The 18,318-nt window shown below is 44.8% G+C and overlaps 1 protein-coding gene across 1 annotated transcript; it reads left to right on the plus strand.

The window, feature by feature from the left end:
• Positions 1 to 1,429: 1,429 nt before the first annotated feature.
• LOC147973901 (aquaporin PIP2-5-like) lies at positions 1,430 to 2,527 on the plus strand. The gene has a single exon (XM_087522293.1). The coding sequence runs from the start codon at positions 1,517 to 1,519 to the stop codon at positions 2,393 to 2,395; it is 879 nt and encodes a 292-aa protein (XP_087378419.1). The 5' UTR covers positions 1,430 to 1,516; the 3' UTR covers positions 2,396 to 2,527.
• The last annotated feature ends 15,791 nt before the right edge of the window (positions 2,528 to 18,318 follow it).

Here is an 18,318-nt window from a genome sequence, read left to right on the forward strand (position 1 = left end):
CTTAGAGAGTTTTTTTCCTGACCCGATTATTAGACTCTTCGGAGGCTGCCCACTTCCCTTGTACTCTCATACTCATCCAACCTCGCGAGGCAATCCAACCACAAAGCAGGAGGGTCTTACACCGCAAGGTGGCCCAAACCTAGATAAAACTGTCGTGTTCCTTGTTCGTCTTTCCTCTCGCTCGGACACGTCGGAGCATCGCCGTGGGGTTGTGGGTCGCGAGGCAGGGCTTAGCGAGGTTCAGCAAGCGCACCCCAGAGTTTGAACCTTCCTTGGGTCCCCGGAGCACCGATTCCGACATCGGGCATCGCTGTTGTGACAACGTCTGCTCCAGCGCCTGCACGGAACTTGGGATATAGTCCAGAAACGGATGCAGATAGTGATATGCTTGGACAACATCCGAAAGACTGATCGTGTGCTGGGTTCGTGGTTGGTGGCTCACATGTATGGTTTCCTCCTCCGGTTTCTTAGTTGTGCGGGGCTTCCAGATCTGAAGTTTGATGGCGTGTCTGGGGTGTTTCCCCGGTCTGATTCATTCAACATCAGTGCCTTCACCTTTAGTGAGCCATCTTGGAGGTCCGCAAAGCTGCATATCAACGATTGAGCCACGTCGAGCTCGGGTGAGGAGATGATTCGTCATTTTTTCCTTCGATGGCTGCTATGTTGGTGCGAAAGGCAGGTGTTGGGCGTCGGTGTCAAGCTTAGGAGATTTTTCGTCCTTGATTGTAATTTTTCTTATTGGCTGGTGTCCCTTTGTGTAAGGGCTAGCGTTCTGCTGTCCTTTCAGTTTTGTGTGGTCGATGTTTACATGACTTGTAATATGATCTTTATTATATTTTATTATATGGAGATACACATATTACCATGCAATAATAATAATAATAATAATAATAATAATAATAATAATAATAATATAGATATTGGTCTTTGTGTTACATGAGCTTGGTCAAAATTAAAAGAAGTGTCTATCTTATGTACGTCTTATATTCAACAAAGAGGTGAGTATTGCCGGCAAAATTTGAAAAGGTCCGACTGAAGTTATTGGTGAACTTGAGGGAGTAGAATTACTACGGTATCTTGAATGCAAAATATAAATGGTCTGTCTAGGGCATATTTAGATGTGTCATAATTATTGTACATTCAAGTGACTCAACCAAGTATAAAAAAAGGAAAAAGAATATACCCACACTAATCTCGGTGTAAGACCAATGGCATATGGCTTAGATGTGCAATACTTATGGCATCTAGATGTGCTTTAGCAAAACTGAAACATAAAAGGCATGGCTTGTAAATGTAAAGGAGTAAATGGCGCTTGTAATTTGTGAATAGTGCTTCGTATATATTTTTACAGTATGCATAGTGCTTGCTAGGGGAGGCATATGCATGCTCAATGATGGTGGCCTTCCTCTATATATATGGATGCATCTTGGCCAGGTTATGGACACAACACTTCATTGATCAAATTTTCTCCCCCTTGTTTTCTTCCCGAATTCACCAGCTCGATAGATATCAAAATATGGCGGCGGGAGAAGGCAAGCTGAGTACGGAGGCCAACGTTAATTCCGGCACTACAATGAGCAGCAAGGACTACCTGGACCCTCCTCCAACGCCGCTGCTGGACGCCGGCGAGTTGGGCAAGTGGTCCTTGTACCGGGCCACCATTGCCGAGTTTACCGCCACACTCCTCTTCGTCTACGTCGCCGTGGCCACCGTCATCGGCCACAAGCGCCAGACCGACGCCCAGGCGTGCAGCGGCGCCGGCGTACTGGGCATCGCGTGGGCGTTCGGCGGCATGATCGCCGTCCTCGTTTACTGCACCGCCGGTATCTCCGGCGGCCACATCAACCCCGCAGTCACGTTCGGGCTGCTGCTGGCGAGGAAGGTCTCGCTTCCCAGAGCCTTCCTCTACATGGCGGCGCAGTGCCTCGGCGCCATCTGCGGCGCCGCCATGGTCAGGGCCGTGCACGGCGCGCACCACTACGTGCTCTACGGCGGCGGCGCCAACGAGGTCGCGCCGGGGTACTCCAAGGTGGGGGCGCTGCTGGCCGAGGCCGCCGGCACATTCGTTCTCGTGTACACCGTGTTCTCCGCGACCGACCCGAAACGAATGGCGAGGGACTCCCACGTGCCGGTGCTGGCGCCGCTGCTCATCGGGTTCGCCGTGCTGATGGCGCACCTGGCCACAATCCCCGTCACCGGCACCGGGATCAACCCGGCGAGGAGCCTTGGGGCCGCCGTGGTGTACAATGGGAAGAAGGCGTGGGCCGATCAGTGGATCTTCTGGGTCGGGCCTTTGGCCGGCGCCACCGTCGCCATGGCCTACCACCAGTACGTCCTCAGGAACGGCGCCGCCAAGCACTCCTTCGGCTCCAACAACGACGACGTCGAAGCCTAGGCCAGCACCATCGTTCGTCAACATACGTCACGTACTTGGTTGGTTTCAGATCCACATATATTACGTACTATATGGATCTCCAGTTTGTGGCTGTTACTTTATGATTTACTATGTGTGAAGTTGTTGCATGCATATGTACTGCGTACAATTACGTCATCGTTGAGTTTTCACCACCCTATCTTATTTTGCCGAGTTAGCTAGTTACTGCAAAATGAGTGACGCTGCACTCTGTACGTTTGCCGTGCACGCCGGTAGTTCTCGCCGGCAATATGTATATGAATGGGTCAATGCATGCGCATGTATGTATGCATGGGATCCACCGATGGGATTGGATGTATGTGTAATTTGTTTGCATTATTATCTTGTTGCAACATACACATGTGTTGCCAATGTAAAACATAAAGATTCACAACAACGACAACAACAACAAAGAAACAAATTTATCGTCCCTACTGGACCAACTCTGCAAGAGAATATAAGGGAGGAGTTACACACTAGAGAAGAACTACAATTTACAATTCATGACTCACGAGGGCAACCTGTCATATAACTGCCGTCAAAGGTGATGGATTAATTATTACCTTCAAGGAACGAAACTGCAAGTCGGTCCTTTAGAGACAATGACAAAACATATTCAGTGGTTTGATCCACAATTTCTGGGTAACTTGTTTCCCTGCACAAAATCCATTAGCACATCCGAAATGTACAAAATGTGTGACTAACTTATAATTTAAACTATATCAAATCAAGTAAAGTTTTAAAAACAAAAAATATAAATAGCGACAATATATGAATACATTAGATGTAAAATGCGCAACTACTGTAAATTCAAAGTAAAATCACAGAATAATAAACTCCAGTCAAGTGGAAACCCAAAAAACACTCTTAGAGCTAAGCAAATTTGTAGATATAATCCGTTTTAGAACTTAGGGCAACTAGTACAAAACGGGTATTACAAGCGCCCCCGAGAAGTGGTTGTGTTCTTGACATAAGAAGACGCCTTTAATCACCCAATAGAGGCAGTCATTAGTGTAGTGAAAAATAAAAAAAGGTGGTTCCAAAACTGCACCGCTTGTAGAAATAGGTGAAGGCAGTTAGAATTTCCGAATTGCCTACAATTGCAAAGTGTTTGAGGCGGTTTTATAGCTAGAACCACCTGCCGCATGCTACACATACTCTAGTGGGAAAATGGGATTTAGTCCCGGATGAAAACGGCCTTTAGTTCCGGGTCAACAACCGGGACAATGAAATTAGGTCAATGCATATAGGGTCGTGCTATTCGTCACCTTAGGTGAGGAATATTTATTCTTCACCCCCTCTCTGTTTTGATGTCAATGCACCGTATTTTTAGGTTTTGTAATTTTTTTTATTTTATACGTAAAAAAAGAACGTAAGAAAATATATAATCACCATAAAAAAGATTTAATAACGTAAAATTACGAACGTAAAAACATCGTGTAAAACATACATAAAATACAACATTTGTGGTCTTAAAACCTTTTTTTGTTTTCTTATACCAATTTTTACGTAGTGAATCAATATGAATGTAACTATTTGTATTCTAAACGTAATTTATTTATGAAGCGATTCTAAGATTACCTCGGTTGAAGAATAACTTATTTTGCTCCCTGGATGATAAATAGTAACAGTACATATATATATATATATATATATATATATATATATATATATATATATATGGTCACGCTATTCGTCGTCCTAGGTGATGAATAGTTATTCTTCACCCCTTCTCTATTTTGACATCAATGCACCGTATTTTTACGTTTCGTAAATTTTGTCTTATTTCATACATAAAAAGAGAACGTAAGAAAATATGTACTCGCCGTAAAAAATATTTTATGTTACGTAAAATTACGAATGTAAAAACATAGTGTAAAACATACATAAAATGTGATTTTTCTGGTTTATAACCTATATTTTTATAACCAAATTTACATATTGAATCAATATGCATGTAACTATTTATATTCTAAATTTAATTTATTTAGAAAATGATCGTAAGATTACCTCGGGTGAAGAATAACCTATTCTGCTCCTGAATGATGAATATATATATATATATATATATACACTAATCTGTGCGAGAGCGCAAAACTCCTTATCCTGCGGGCCGGTCGCTAATGAGCCGCTCGTCCCACGTCAGTTTAGGAAATGAAAGTAATAAGCAGTATGGAATCTAGTAATGGATCAAATTCTTTTACCATGCACAACCGCATCATCTCCTCCGGGCGGCTCTAATGTGGTAATAGACTGCATGCTTGGCACTACGACCCACTAATATGGTAAACAACAACCACATGTATGGTAAGGGTACTAAAACTATTAAGGTGCCGTGCAGCACTCCTGAATGTAGTAAAGCATAAGCTACGCTGGTAATTGGTTACCACCTATTAATTAACATGATAAAAAGTTCAATTAGAAAATTACATTTGTCGGTACTTTGACTTAAAAAATACACATAGTAATATCCATTGTAAAAAATAGTAACAGAAGTAATTCAGTTACTACTACACATACGGCTTCCCTACTTGCACCATAATTAGGGGGCATAGTAATAAGCAATTGAAAAGATAGTAATGAATTAACTAGGTTACTACTCCACGCATATCTCCGTCCCGCACCATAATTTGAGCACATAGTAAAAGTTCATTCAAACAATGGTAACCAAACAATTCACTTACTATTGTACCCAGAACTTCCGCGTCTTGTATCACTTCTTCGTAGATAGTAACAAGCACTAGGAAACGTAGTAAAAACGGAACTAACTCAATTACTACTGTTTCCCCATGTTAGTAACAAGAATAAGAAAATATAGTAATCAGATTGACAAGTATTACTATTGCCTTCTCTCGATTTACCATTGTCATGCACTAATTCTTCCTAGTAAAGTATATCCTTTTTATTACTACAACCTATTCTGCAACTACCCCTGATTTACGGCTAACTAATTAGGAGGGCTGATTCCACGGGGCAGGGTGGCCGGCGTGTACGATTTAATAATGTGCTCAGGCTCACTTTAGCGCTATTCGTCATCCTGGGTGAGGAATAGTTATTCTTTACCCCCTCTCTATTTTGACATCAATGCACCATATTTTTACGTTTCGTAAATTTTGTCTTATTTCATACATAAAAAGAGAACGTAAGAAAATATTGTTGGGGAACGTTGCAGAAAACAAAAATTTTCCTACGGTTTCACCAAGATCCATCTATGAGTTCATCTAGCAACGAGTGATTGGATTGCATCTACATATCTTTGTAGATCACGCGCGGAAGCGTTCAAAGAACGGGGATGAGGAAGTCGTACACGACGTGATCCAAATCACCGAAGACCTAGCGCCGAACGGACGGCACCTCCGCGTTCAACACACGTACGGTCAGCGTAACGTCTCCTTCTTCTTGATCCAGCAAGGGGGAAGGAGAGGTTGAGGAAGATGGCTCCAGCAGCAGCACGACGGCGTGGTGGTGATGGAGCTGCAGTACTCCGGCAGGGCTTCGCCAAGCGCTATGGAGGAGGAGGAGGTGTTGGAGAGGGAGAGGGAGGCACCAAAGGCCGGGGTAAGAAGTCCTCCATCTCCCCACTATATATAGGAGGGCCAAGGCGGGGGGCGCCGGCCCTAGGAGATCTAATCTCCTAGGGGGGTGCGGCCAAGGGGAGGAATCCCTCCTCCCCAAGGCACCTAGGAGGTGCCTTCCCCTCCTAGGACTCTTCCTCCCTTGAAACCCTAGGCGCATGGGCCTCTTGGGGCTGGTGCCCTTGGCCCATGTAGGCCAAGGCGCACCCCCTACAGCCCATGTGCCCCCCCGGGACAGGTGGCCCCACCCGGTGGACCCCCGGGACCCTTCCGGTGGTCCCGGTACAATACCGGTGATCCCGAAACTTGTCCCGATGCCCGAAATAGTACTTCCTATATATAATTCTTTACCTTCGGACCATTCCGGAACTCCTCGTGACGTCCGGGATCTCATCCGGGACTCCGAACAACATTCGGGTTACTGCATATACATATCCCTACAACCCTAGCGTCACCGAACCTTAAGTGTGTAGACCCTACGGGTTCGGGAGACATGTAGACATGACCGAGACGACTCTCTGGTCAATAACCAACAGCGGGATCTGGATACCCATGTTGGCTCCCACATGCTCCTTAATGATCTCATCGAATGAACCACGATCTCGAGGATTCAAGCAACCCCGTATACAATTCCCTTCGTCAATCAGTATGTTACTTGCCCGAGATCCGATCGTCGGTATCCCAATACCTCGTTCAATCTCGTTGCCGGCAAGTCACTTTACTCGTACCGTAATGCATGATCCTGTGACCAGACACTTGGTTACTTTGAGCTCATTATGATGATGCATTACCGAGTGGGCCCAGTGATACCTCTCCGTCATACGGAGTGACAAATCCCAGTCTTGATCCGTGTCAACCCAACAGACACTTTCGGAGATACCCGTAGTATACCTTTATAGTCACCCAGTTATGTTGTGACGTTTGGCACACCCAAAGCACTCCTACGGTATCCGGGAGTTACACGATCTCATGGTCTAAGGAAAAGATACTTGACATTGGAAAACTCTAGCAAACGAACTATATGATCTTGTGCTATGTTTAGGATTGGGTCTTGTCCATCACATCATTCTCCTAATGATGTGATCTCGTTATCAATGACATCCAATGTCCATAGTCAGGAAACCATGACTATCTGTTGATCAACGAGCTAGTCAACTAGAGGCTTACTAGGGACATGTTGGTGTCTATTATTCACACATGTATTACGATTTCCGGATAATACAATTATAGCATGAATAAAGACAATTATCATGAACAAAGAAATATAATAATAATGCTTTTATTATTGTCTCTAGGGCATATTTCCAACAGTCTCCCACTTGCACTAGAGTCAATAATCTAGTTACATTGTGATGAATCGAACACCCATGGAATTCTGGTGTTGATCATGTTTTGCTCTAGGGAGAGGTTTAGTCAACGGATCTGCTACATTCAGGTCCGTATGTACTTTACAAATCTCTATGTCTCCATCTTGAACATTTTCATGAATGGAGTTGAAGCGACGCTTGATGTGCCTTGTCTTCTTGTGAAACCTGGGCTCCTTGGCAAGTGCAATAGTTCCAGTGTTGTCACAGAAGAGCTTGATCGGCCCCGACGCATTGGCTATGACTCCTAGGTTGGTGATGAACTCCTTCACCCAAATTGCTTCATGCGCTGCCTCCGAGGCTGCCATGTACTCCGCTTCACATGTAGATCCCGCCACGACGCTCTGCTTGCAACTGCACCAGCTTACTGCCCCACCATTCAAAATATACACGTATCCGGTTTGTGACTTTGAGTCATCCAGATCTGTGTCGAAGCTAGCGTCGACGTAACCCTTTACGACGAGCTCTTCGTCACCTCCATAAACGAGAAACATTTCCTTAGTCCTTTTCAGGTACTTCAGGATATTCTTGACCGCTGTCCAGTGTTCCTTGCTGGGATTACTTTGGTACCTTCCTACCAAACTTACGGCAAGGTTTACATCAGGTCTGGTACACAGCATGGCATACATAATAGAACCTATGGCTGAGGCATAGGGGATGACACTCATCTCTTCTATATCTTCTGCCGTGGTCGGACATTGAGCTGAGCTCAATTTCACACCGCAACACAGGCAAGAACCCCTTCTTAGACTGATCCATATTGAACTTCTTCAATATCTTATCAAGGTATGTGCTTTGTGAAAGACCTATGAGGCGTCCCGATCTATCTCTATAGATCTTGATGCCTAATATATATGCAGCTTCTCCAAGGTCCTTCATTGAAAAACTCTTATTCAAGTAGGCCTTGATGCTGTCCAAGAGTTCTATATCATTTCCCATCAAAAGTATGACATCTACATATAATATGAGAAATGCTAGAGAGCTCCCACTCACTTTCTTGTAAACACAGGCTTCTCCATAAGTCTGTGTAAACCCAAACACTTTGATCATCTCATCAAAACGAATGTTCCAACTCCGAGATGCTTGCACCAACCCATAAATCGAGCATTGGAGCTTGCACACCTTGTTAGCATTCTTAGGATCGACAAAACCTTCCGGCTGCATCATATACAATTCTTCCTTAAGGAAACCATTAAGGAATGCCGTTTTGACGTCCATTTGCCATATTTCATAATCATAGAATGCGGCAATCGCTAACATGATTCGGACGGACTTCAGCTTCGCTACCGGTGAGAAAGTCTCATCATAGTCAACCCCTTGAACTTGTCGATAACCCTTAGCGACAAGCCGAGCTTTATAGATGGTCACATTACCATCCGCGTCTGTCTTCTTCTTAAAGATCCATTTATTTTCTATGGCTCGCCGCTCTATGGGCAAGTCAGTCAAAGTCCATACTTCGTTTTCATACATGGATCCTATCTCGGATTTCATGGCTTCCAGCCATTTGTCGGAATCCGGGCCCGCCATCGCTTCTTCATAGTTCGAAGGTTCACCATTGTCTAACAACATGATTTCCAAGACAGGGTTGCCGTACCACTCTGGTGCGGAACGTGTCCTTGTGGACCTACGAATTTCAGTAGGAGCTTGATCAGAAGTATCTTGATCATCATCATTAACTTCCTCTCTAGTCGGTGCAGGCACCTCAGGAACATTTTCTTGAGTTGCGCCCTTTTCCGGTTCAAGAGGTAATACTTCATCAAGTTCTACTTTCCTCCCACTTACTTCTTTCGAGAGAAACTCTTTCTCTAGAAAGGATCCATTCTTGGCAACAAAGATCTTGCCTTCGGATCTGAGGTAGAAGGTATACCCAATAGTTTCTTTAGGGTATCCTATGAAGACGCATTTTTCCGACTTGGGTTCGAGCTTTTTAGGTTGAAGTTTCTTAACATAAGCATCGCATCCCCAAACTTTTAGAAACGACAGCTTAGGTTTCTTCCCAAACCATAATTCATACGGTGTCGTCTCGACGGATTTCGACGGAGCCCTATTTAAAGTGAATGCGGCAGTCTCTAAAGCATAGCCCCAAAAAGAAAGCGGTAAATCGGTAAGAGACATCATAGATCGCACCATATCTAGTAGAGTGCGATTACGACGTTCGGACACACCATTACGCTGAGGTGTTCCAGGCGGCGTGAGTTGTGAAACTATTCCACATTTTCTTAAGTGTGTGCCAAATTCGTGACTCAAGTATTCTCCTCCACGATCTGATCGCAAAAACTTGATTTTCCTGTCACGTTGATTCTCAACCTCACTCTGAAATTCTTTGAACTTTTCAAAGGTTTCAGACTTGTGTTTCATTAAGTAGACATACCCATATCTACTCAAATCATCAGTGAGGGTGAGAACATAACGATAGCCACCGCGAGCCTCAACACTCATTGGACCGCACACATCAGTATGTATGATTTCCAATAAGTTGGTTGCTCGCTCCATTGTTCCTGAGAACGGAGTCTTGGTCATTTTACCCATGAGGCATGGTTCGCACGTGTCAAATGATTCATAATCAAGAGACTCTAAAAGTCCATCTGCATGGAGCTTCTTCATGCGTTTGACACCTATGTGACCAAGGCGGCAGTGCCACAAGTATGTGGGACTATCATTATCAACCTTACATCTTTTGGCACTCACACTATGAACATGTGTAGCATTACGCTCGAGATTCATTAAGAATAAACCATTCACCATCGGAGCATGACCATAAAACATATCTCTCATATAAATAGAACAACCATTATTCTCAGATTTAAATGAGTAGCCATCTCGAATTAAACGAGATCCCGATACAATGTTCATGCTCAAAGCTGGCACTAAATAACAATTATTAAGGTTTAATACTAATCCCGAAGGTAAATGTAGAGGTAGCGTGCCGACGTCGATCACATTGACCTTGGAACCATTCCCGACGCGCAACGTCAACTCGTCCTTTGCCAATCTCCGCTTATTCCGCAGCCCCTGCTTTGAGTTACAAATGTGAGCAACTGCACCGGTATCAAATACCTAGGAGCTACTACGGATACTGGTAAGGTACACATCAATTACATGTATATCACATATACCTTTTGTTTTGCCGGCCTTCTTGTCCGCTAAGTATTTGGGGCAGTTCCGCTTCCAGTGACCACTTCCCTTGCAATAAAAGCACTCAGTCTCGGGCTTGGGTCCATTCTTTGGCTTCTTCCCGGCAGCTTGCTTGCCGGGCGTGGCAACTACCTTGCCATCCTTCTTGAAGTTCTTTTTACCCTTGCCCTTCTTGAACTTAGCGGTTTTATTCACCATCAACACTTGATGTTCCTTCTTGACTTCTACCTCTGCTGATTTCAGCATTGAAAATAACTCAGGAATGGTCTTTTCCATCCCCTGCATATTGAAGTTCATCACAAAGCTCTTGTAGCTTGGTGGAAGCGACTGGAGGATTCTGTCAATGACCGCATCATCCGGGAGATTAACTCCCAGCTGAGTCAAGCGGTTATGTAACCCAGACATAGTGAGTATGTGCTCACTGACAGATCTATTTTCCTCCATCTTACAGCTGAAGAATTTGTCGGAGACTTCATATCTCTCGACCCGGGCATGAGCTTGAAAAACCATTTTCAGCTCTTTGAACATCTCATATGCTCCATGTCTCTCAAAACGCTTTTGGAGTCCTGGCTCTAAGCTGTAAAGCATGCTGCACTGAACGAGGGAGTAGTCATCAGCACGTGTCTGCCAAGCGTTCATAACGTCTTGGTTCTGTGGAACGGGTGGGTCACCTAGCGGTGCTTGTAGGACATATTCTTTCTTGGCAGCTATGAGGATGATCCTCAGGTTCCGGACCCAGTCCGTATAGTTGCTGCCATCGTCTTTCAGCTTGGTTTTCTCTAGGAACGCGTTGAAGTTGAGGACTACGTTGGCCATTTGATCTACAAGACATATTGTAAAGATTTTAGACTAAGTTCATGATAATAAAGTTCATCTAATCAAATTATTCATTGAACTCCCACTTAGATAGACATCCCTCCAGTCATCTAATTATAACATGATCCGAGTTGACTAGGCCATGTCCGATCATCACGTGAGACGGTCTAGTTAACATCGGTGAACATCTTCATGTTGATCGTATCTTCTATACGACTCATGCTCGACCTTTCGGTCTTCTGTGTTCCGAGGCCATGTCTGTACATGCTAGGCTCGTCAAGTCAACCTAAGTGTTTGCATGTGTAAATTTGTCTTACACTCGTTGTATGTGAATGTCTGAATCAAACACCCGATCATCACGTGGTGCTTTGAAACAACAAACTATCGCAACGGTGCACAGTTAGGGAAACACTTTCTTGAAATTATTATGAGGGATCATCTTATTTACTACCGTCGTTCTAAGTAAACAAGATGAAAACACTGGTAGAAAAAGGGCCTATAGTCCCGGTTCGTAAGGGCCTTTAGTCCCGGTTTCGGAACCGGGACTAAAGTGTCGGTACTAATACCTCCCCCCTTTAGTCCCGGTTCAATCCAGAACCGGGACTAAAGGCCCTCCACGTGGGCAGTGCGCAGAGCCCAGTCAGGAGACCCTTTGGTCCCGGTTGGTGGCACCAACCGGGACCAATAGGCATCCACGTGTCAGCACTTCTGTGGCTGGGGTTTTTTTTGAAAGGGGGGGGGGGGTTGGGGGTTTTGGGGGGTTAATTTAGGTGTTTCATATATTGTGTTAGCTAGTTATAATTAATAGAGAGAAGTGTCCTCTCTTATGTCCGTGCTTGGTCGACGCTACGTACTATACATACGTATATAGAGAGGACTAGACACGCTAGGTAGCTAGTAAGCAAACGAAGGAAACAGAAGATCGTCATGAACATATATATGCATATATACAGAGAGAAGTGATATCGACCACCTCTCCTTCTCCGAGAGATTGGTCGAACAACAAGTTCTCATATATCTATCTGACACTACCGACTACATATATACAATAATTATCTCTTACAAATATAATCATACGGACTCAGGGTCCACATAGAATTCTCCGTCTTCAGGGATCACGTGGTCAAGAAAGAATGCCGCCAATTCCTCTTGAATTGCTCGCATGCGAGCTGGTGCTAGGAGTTCATCCCGCTTCCGAAACATCTAATTTGAAGAAGGGGGTCAATACATATATATATATATATAAATGAATGAAACTCAACACAAATGATGGTAATAAAATAAAATTGTGAATGTTGTTATTTACGTACTTCATATTGTTCGTTAGAGTACCCGCCCCGCTCACAGGTCGTGTGGCGGATGGACTCGCAGATGTAGTATCCACAGAAATCATTCCCTTGTTCCTGCCAGAACCACTTTACAAGAAATAGAGGTCAATCAAACTGATAAGCAAGAATGCTAAATGGTATTGATGAAACTAGCGCTTGAATCACTAGGAGATGCGCGGAACATGCTACTATAGTACTTACTTTCGGGTGTCTAAATTCCAGCTCCTTCGGCAGTCCCGGAACTGTTTTGGTGAATTTTCTCCAAACCCTGCCGGACAAAGAAAACAATTACTTGATATCAGGAAATGAACAAAGTTGCTGATATGGTGGATAATGATCGATTTAACTTACTTCTTGAGGATTTCAGTCATGTCCGCATACTCCTTGGGATCTTTTCGTTTAGAGTCCAAGACGGTTACTACTCCCCGCTCAAGCTTAATCTCTAGGAGAATATAGTGGTAACTGCACACACATGCATAACTCATCAATTACATTACTATAACCTTGACTAATATATAAGGGAAACCGAATACGCACAAGACAGTAACACTCACCTGAAGTTGTAAGGAAAGAGTATTATATCTTTGTTTTGATTTATTACGAACGATCGTAGCAAGTTGGCCTCGGTAGCTGCAGCATGAAGTTTAACCTCAGTTGCATCTATGAGATATGTGTTAATGAACCCAATATCACCGACTTGTCTTTTCTTCAATTCGGCGATCTTCAATCTGCATAATATAGTGAGGATGATTATAAATACATGCAATGAAAGAGCTAAGCTATATAGAGAAACTTAATGACAGAAGTAGTACTACTTACAGACAGTAGCAGGCGACCGTTGTTTTATCGAGGGCCAATTGATTGAAAAACTGATAGAACTCCTCAAATGGAACAGGCAACAGATCAATTCCAACGAGGTCATGCTCCGGTTTAACTCTCGCATACAAAGTACTCCTCCCCCCAGAGTCTCTGAAGATTTTCAAGTACCAATCATGCAATCTTCGCATCATCATTGATAGAGATCTTTCATCTTTGACGAGAGGCTTCCCGTACTCATATCTTTGTATCTGCACCTCCATGGGTTCATAATGTACTTCGTCGGGCAGGTAATCTGCAAGATCGCTATAACCGGGCACCATCCTCGGATCATTATCGACGTTGTGGCTAGGCACCTTGAGCGGGGGGTACGATTGCTTCGCTTGTTCGCCGAGCTGGGCAATTTGTTTCCCAGCTCGTCGTTCTTTCAGCCTTTGATCACTGACAGTACTTCCCGACCGCTCCGCTTCGGCAAATTCCTTTCCAATAATGCGGTCATAGTTTCCTTTCGGCGGATCAGACTTCGGTGGTTTTGTCAGGGCAGCCAGAGTGCGCTTCACTTTCACCCGATCTACCTTCTCCTCCGGAGGTGGATGTTTCTTTGCTTTCACCCCTTCAAAGAAGTTCCTCACTTCTTCTCGTGCGATCTCGGCGTTCTCCTCCAGGGTCCTTTCATATGGTAACTTCTCTGGAGTCTTTAGAGAAGGACCGAATCTGTATGTCCTCCCGCCTCTGGTTGTACTGCTAGACGCCGACCGAGCAGACGGAGCGGTTGTCTTCTTTACTTGCTTAAGCGGCGGAGGAGAAGGACTACGACACGCCGGAGCAGCTGGAGCGGCGGCAGGTCTCTTCCGCCCTTGCTGACGAGGCAGAGAAGGAGGAGGCTGGTTGCTCGGGCGCGTCGGCGCAGGAGGAGAAGGAGGCGGAGTGCATCCACGCGCCGGAGAAGGAGCCGGCCGAGGGCCCTGATCGTCACTCGCCAGAGGAGGAGGCGGTGGAGGCGGAGTGCCCTGACTGGCCGGAGAAGGAGGAGGAGGCGGTGGCGTCCAGTTCGGAAGGTTGATGAGCTCCTTCCGCCATAGGCATGGAGTCTTCAGAGCAGACCCCAGCCGAGTCTCCCCTTCATCGGTAGGGTGGTCAAGCTGGAGGTCCTCAAATCCCTCCGTTATCTCATCCACCATCACCCTAGCATATCCTTCTGGAATCGGCCGGCAGTGAAAAGTTGCGCCGGGTTCAGTAGGATAAACAGAGCCAACAGCCGCCTTGACCTTCAAATTCATCCATTGCGTCATAAGGTGGCAATTTCGAGACTCCGTTATAGCATCCACGGGATAGCTGGCAAGAGCCGTCAAGGCATGCTCCTACTGAAGCAGCTCGGTGGAAGCCACGCTGCTTCTGCGCTGAGATGGCGGGGTAGCTTCGGGGGAGGCTTCGGCAGTACGTTTGCTGCGATTTGCTTCTCGTTCCTCTATCGCGTCTACCCTTGCTTGCAGCGCCTGTATTTGGGTCTGCTGCACTTTTTTCCTCCTCTCATGGAATTTGTAACCGCCTGCGTTCGGAAACCCAACCTTCCACGGAATGGAGCCTGGCGTGCCTCGTGTCCGTCCAGGGTGCTCAGGATTCCCGAGGGCCATTGTGAGCTCGTCGTTCTCTCTGTCTGGAAAGAACGTCCCTTCCTGCGCTGCTTCGATATACTGCTTAAGCTTACTGACTGGTATGTCCATTTGATCGTTCATCCAAATGCACTTCCCTGTTACAGGGTCCAGTGTTCCGCCAGCCCCGAAGAACCAAGTCCGGCAACGGTCTGGCCAGTTAATTGTCTCTGGTTCGATCCCTTTATGAACCAGATCATTCTCAGTCTTGGACCACTTAGGTCGGGCTACGAGGTAGCCACCTGACCCCATGCGATGGTGAAGCTTCTTCTTCGCAGCATTTTGCTTGTTTGTCGCCGACATCTTCTTACTCTTTTCTGATGTCTTGTGGGCCACAAATGCGGGCCAGTGATCTCTGATCTTCTCATATCTGCCCTTGAATTCTGGTGTCTCATTATTTTCGACAAACTTATTCAGCTCTTTCTTCCACCTCCTGAATAGTTCTGCCATCCTCTTCAGAGCAAAAGACTTGATTAATTTCTCTTTAACTGGGTTCTCTGGATTATCCTCAGGCGGTAGGGTGAAATTTGACTTCAGCTTAGTCCAAAGATCATTTTTCTGCATATCATTGACATAAGACACCTCAGGGTCTTCTGTAGCCGGCTTAAACCATTGCTGGATGCTTATCGGGATCTTGTCCCTAACCAGAACCCCGCACTGAGCAACAAATGCGCTCTTTGTCTGGAGGGGTTCAATAGGTTGGCCGTCGGGCGCGATTGCTATGATCTCAAAATTTTCATCCGAGCTCAACTTTTTCTTCGGGCTTCGTCTCTTTACCGAAGTTGTGCTCGATTCAGAGGGCTAGAAAAAAGAACAAAGACTTAATTAATATGTGTACATACCAAAACAATGAATGCATCAATCAGCTAGTCAGCATAGGCTTAACTAATATATATACCTGGCCGGACTCGGTTCGGTCACCGGAGCCGTCATCACGGTCTCCTTCTTGCACCGGCATTGGGTCACCGGAGCCGTCCTCATGTTCTTCTTCTTGCACCGGCATTAGGTCACCGTAGCCAGCTTGTTCACCCTCTCCTTCCAGACCATCGGTTTCGTTGAGAAACAACGAGATGGCATCACTTCCTTCTGCAATTATGTCCCTCAACAACGCTTCTTTTGTTGCTTCGTCTAGGGCGGTGTCCATAGTTTCTACAAATATTTACAACATGGCAATTATTATTCAAACATGGCAGATGGATATATTAGTGCCAAACGTAGAACTAGCTACCTAATCATAATAAGCTATCGGGAGGGGGTATATATCGACAACGATGACACTACATCTATGTCCCTCGACGACCCTCGTTCCCGATAAAAAAAAGAGGAAGAAGAAGAAGAAAAGGAGGAGAAGAAAGAATAGAGGAGAACTCTTCTTTTTTTATCCTCTTCTTCCTCTCATGTTCGATAGGATCGCCGAGGGGTCGGGAGGTTGCCTAGTGTCAAGGGATTCAACAAAACCATGTCTTCATCATTAGGCGAAAGTAACATGTGCATGATGGTACGAAGCTCTTCAAAGTTGTTCTGGAACGGAGTCCCAGATAGGATAATTCGCTTTTTGGTACAAAGTTCAGCAAGAGCCTTCCGAATATCGCTATTTGGAAGGCCTTTGCTGAATTCATACCAAAAGGCGAATTATTCTATCCGGGACTCCATTCTAGAATAACTTTGCAGAACTTCGTACCAACATGCCCTGGTTACTTTCGGCTAATGATGAAGGCATGGATTTCTTCAATACTTTGACACTAGGAAACCTCTCTCGACCCCTCGGCGATCCTCGACCCCTTGAACCCTAGACGACCCTGGAACCCTCGACCCCTAGACGACCCTCTTCTTCCTCTCATGTTCGAGAGGATCGCCGAGGGGTCGGGAGGTTGCCTAGTGTTAAAGGATTCAACAAAACCATGTCTTCATCATTAGGCGAAAGTAACATGTGAATGATGGTACGAAGCTGTTCAAAGTTGTTCTGGAACGGAGTCCTAGATAGAATAATTTGCTTTTTGGTACAAAGTTCAGCAAGAGCCTTCCGAATATCTCTATTTGGAAGGCCTTTGCTGAATTCGTACCAAAAGGCGGATTATTCTATCCGGGACTCCATTCCAGAATAACTTTGCAGAACTTCATACCAACATGCCCTGGTTACTTCCGGCTAATGATGAAGGCATGGATTTCTTCAATACTTTGACACTAGGAAACCTCTCTCTACTTCCGGCTAATAAGAATAAGAATAAGAAGAAGAAGAAGAAGAAGAAAAGAAGAAAAAAAAGAGGAGAAGAAGAAAGGAATAGTGGAGATTCTATTTTCTCTTCTTCTCCACTATTCCTTTCTTCTTCTCCTCTTCTTTTTATTCTTTTTTCTTCTTCTTATTTATTTCTCCTCTTCTTTTCGGTAGAGGAAACCCTAAATAGCTAGCAAGTATCGTGGGTGTGAGATACATGTGGCCTTCGGTGTCAGACACTACATCCACGTCCCACAAGTGACGTGGGCGTCGAAGCCCGCGCCACTTGTGGGATGTGGGTGTAGTGTCCGACACCGACGGTACATGTATCTCACACCGACGATACTTTCTATTTAGGGTTTCTCCTCTACCGCTCCTCGACCTCTCGACGACCCTCATTCCCGATAAAATAAAGAGGAAGAAGAAGAAGAAAAAAAAAGAGAAGAAAGAATAGAGGAGAAGACTTCCTCTTCTTCCTCTCCTCTTCTTCTCCCTCTTCTTCCCCTTCTTCCTCGCCTCTCTCATGAATGTCCGGCGTTCTTGACCCCCCCCCCACGTGTCGAAGAAAAAAAAGAAGAAAAAGAAGAGGAGAAGAAGAAAGGAATAGAGGAGAAAAGAGAAAATAGAATAATAGAATATATTCTATATTCTATTTTCTCTTTTCTCCTCTATTCCTTTCTTCTTCTCCTCTTCTTTTTCTTCTTTTTTCTTCTTCTTATTTATTTCTCCTCTTCTTTTCCTCTCCTCTTCTTCTTTCTTTCCTCTTCTTATTTTCTTCTTTCCTATCCTTCTTTTTCTAAAATTGTAACTTTTGCATATATAAAACTCTTCTAAAATTGTAACTTTCTATATAAAACTTTCCTATCGGGAGGGGGAGAAGATCGAAGAAAAAAAAGAGGAGAAGAAGAAAGGAATAGAGAAGAAGAAAAAATAGAAAAAATTTCTATTTTTTCTTCTTCTCCTCTATTCCTTTCTTCTTCTCCTCTTCCTTTTCTTCCTCTCCT

This window comes from Triticum urartu, chromosome 5A (assembly GCF_056163025.1).
Source record: "Triticum urartu cultivar PI428250 chromosome 5A, HENAU_Tu73, whole genome shotgun sequence".
Lineage (NCBI taxonomy): Eukaryota > Viridiplantae > Streptophyta > Magnoliopsida > Poales > Poaceae > Triticum > Triticum urartu.

Bases quoted from the DNA above. Each gene is read 5' to 3' on its own strand.
- LOC147973901 (XM_087522293.1), top strand. From the start codon at position 1,517: ATGGCGGCGGGAGAAGGCAAGCTGAGTACGGAGGCCAACGTTAATTCC.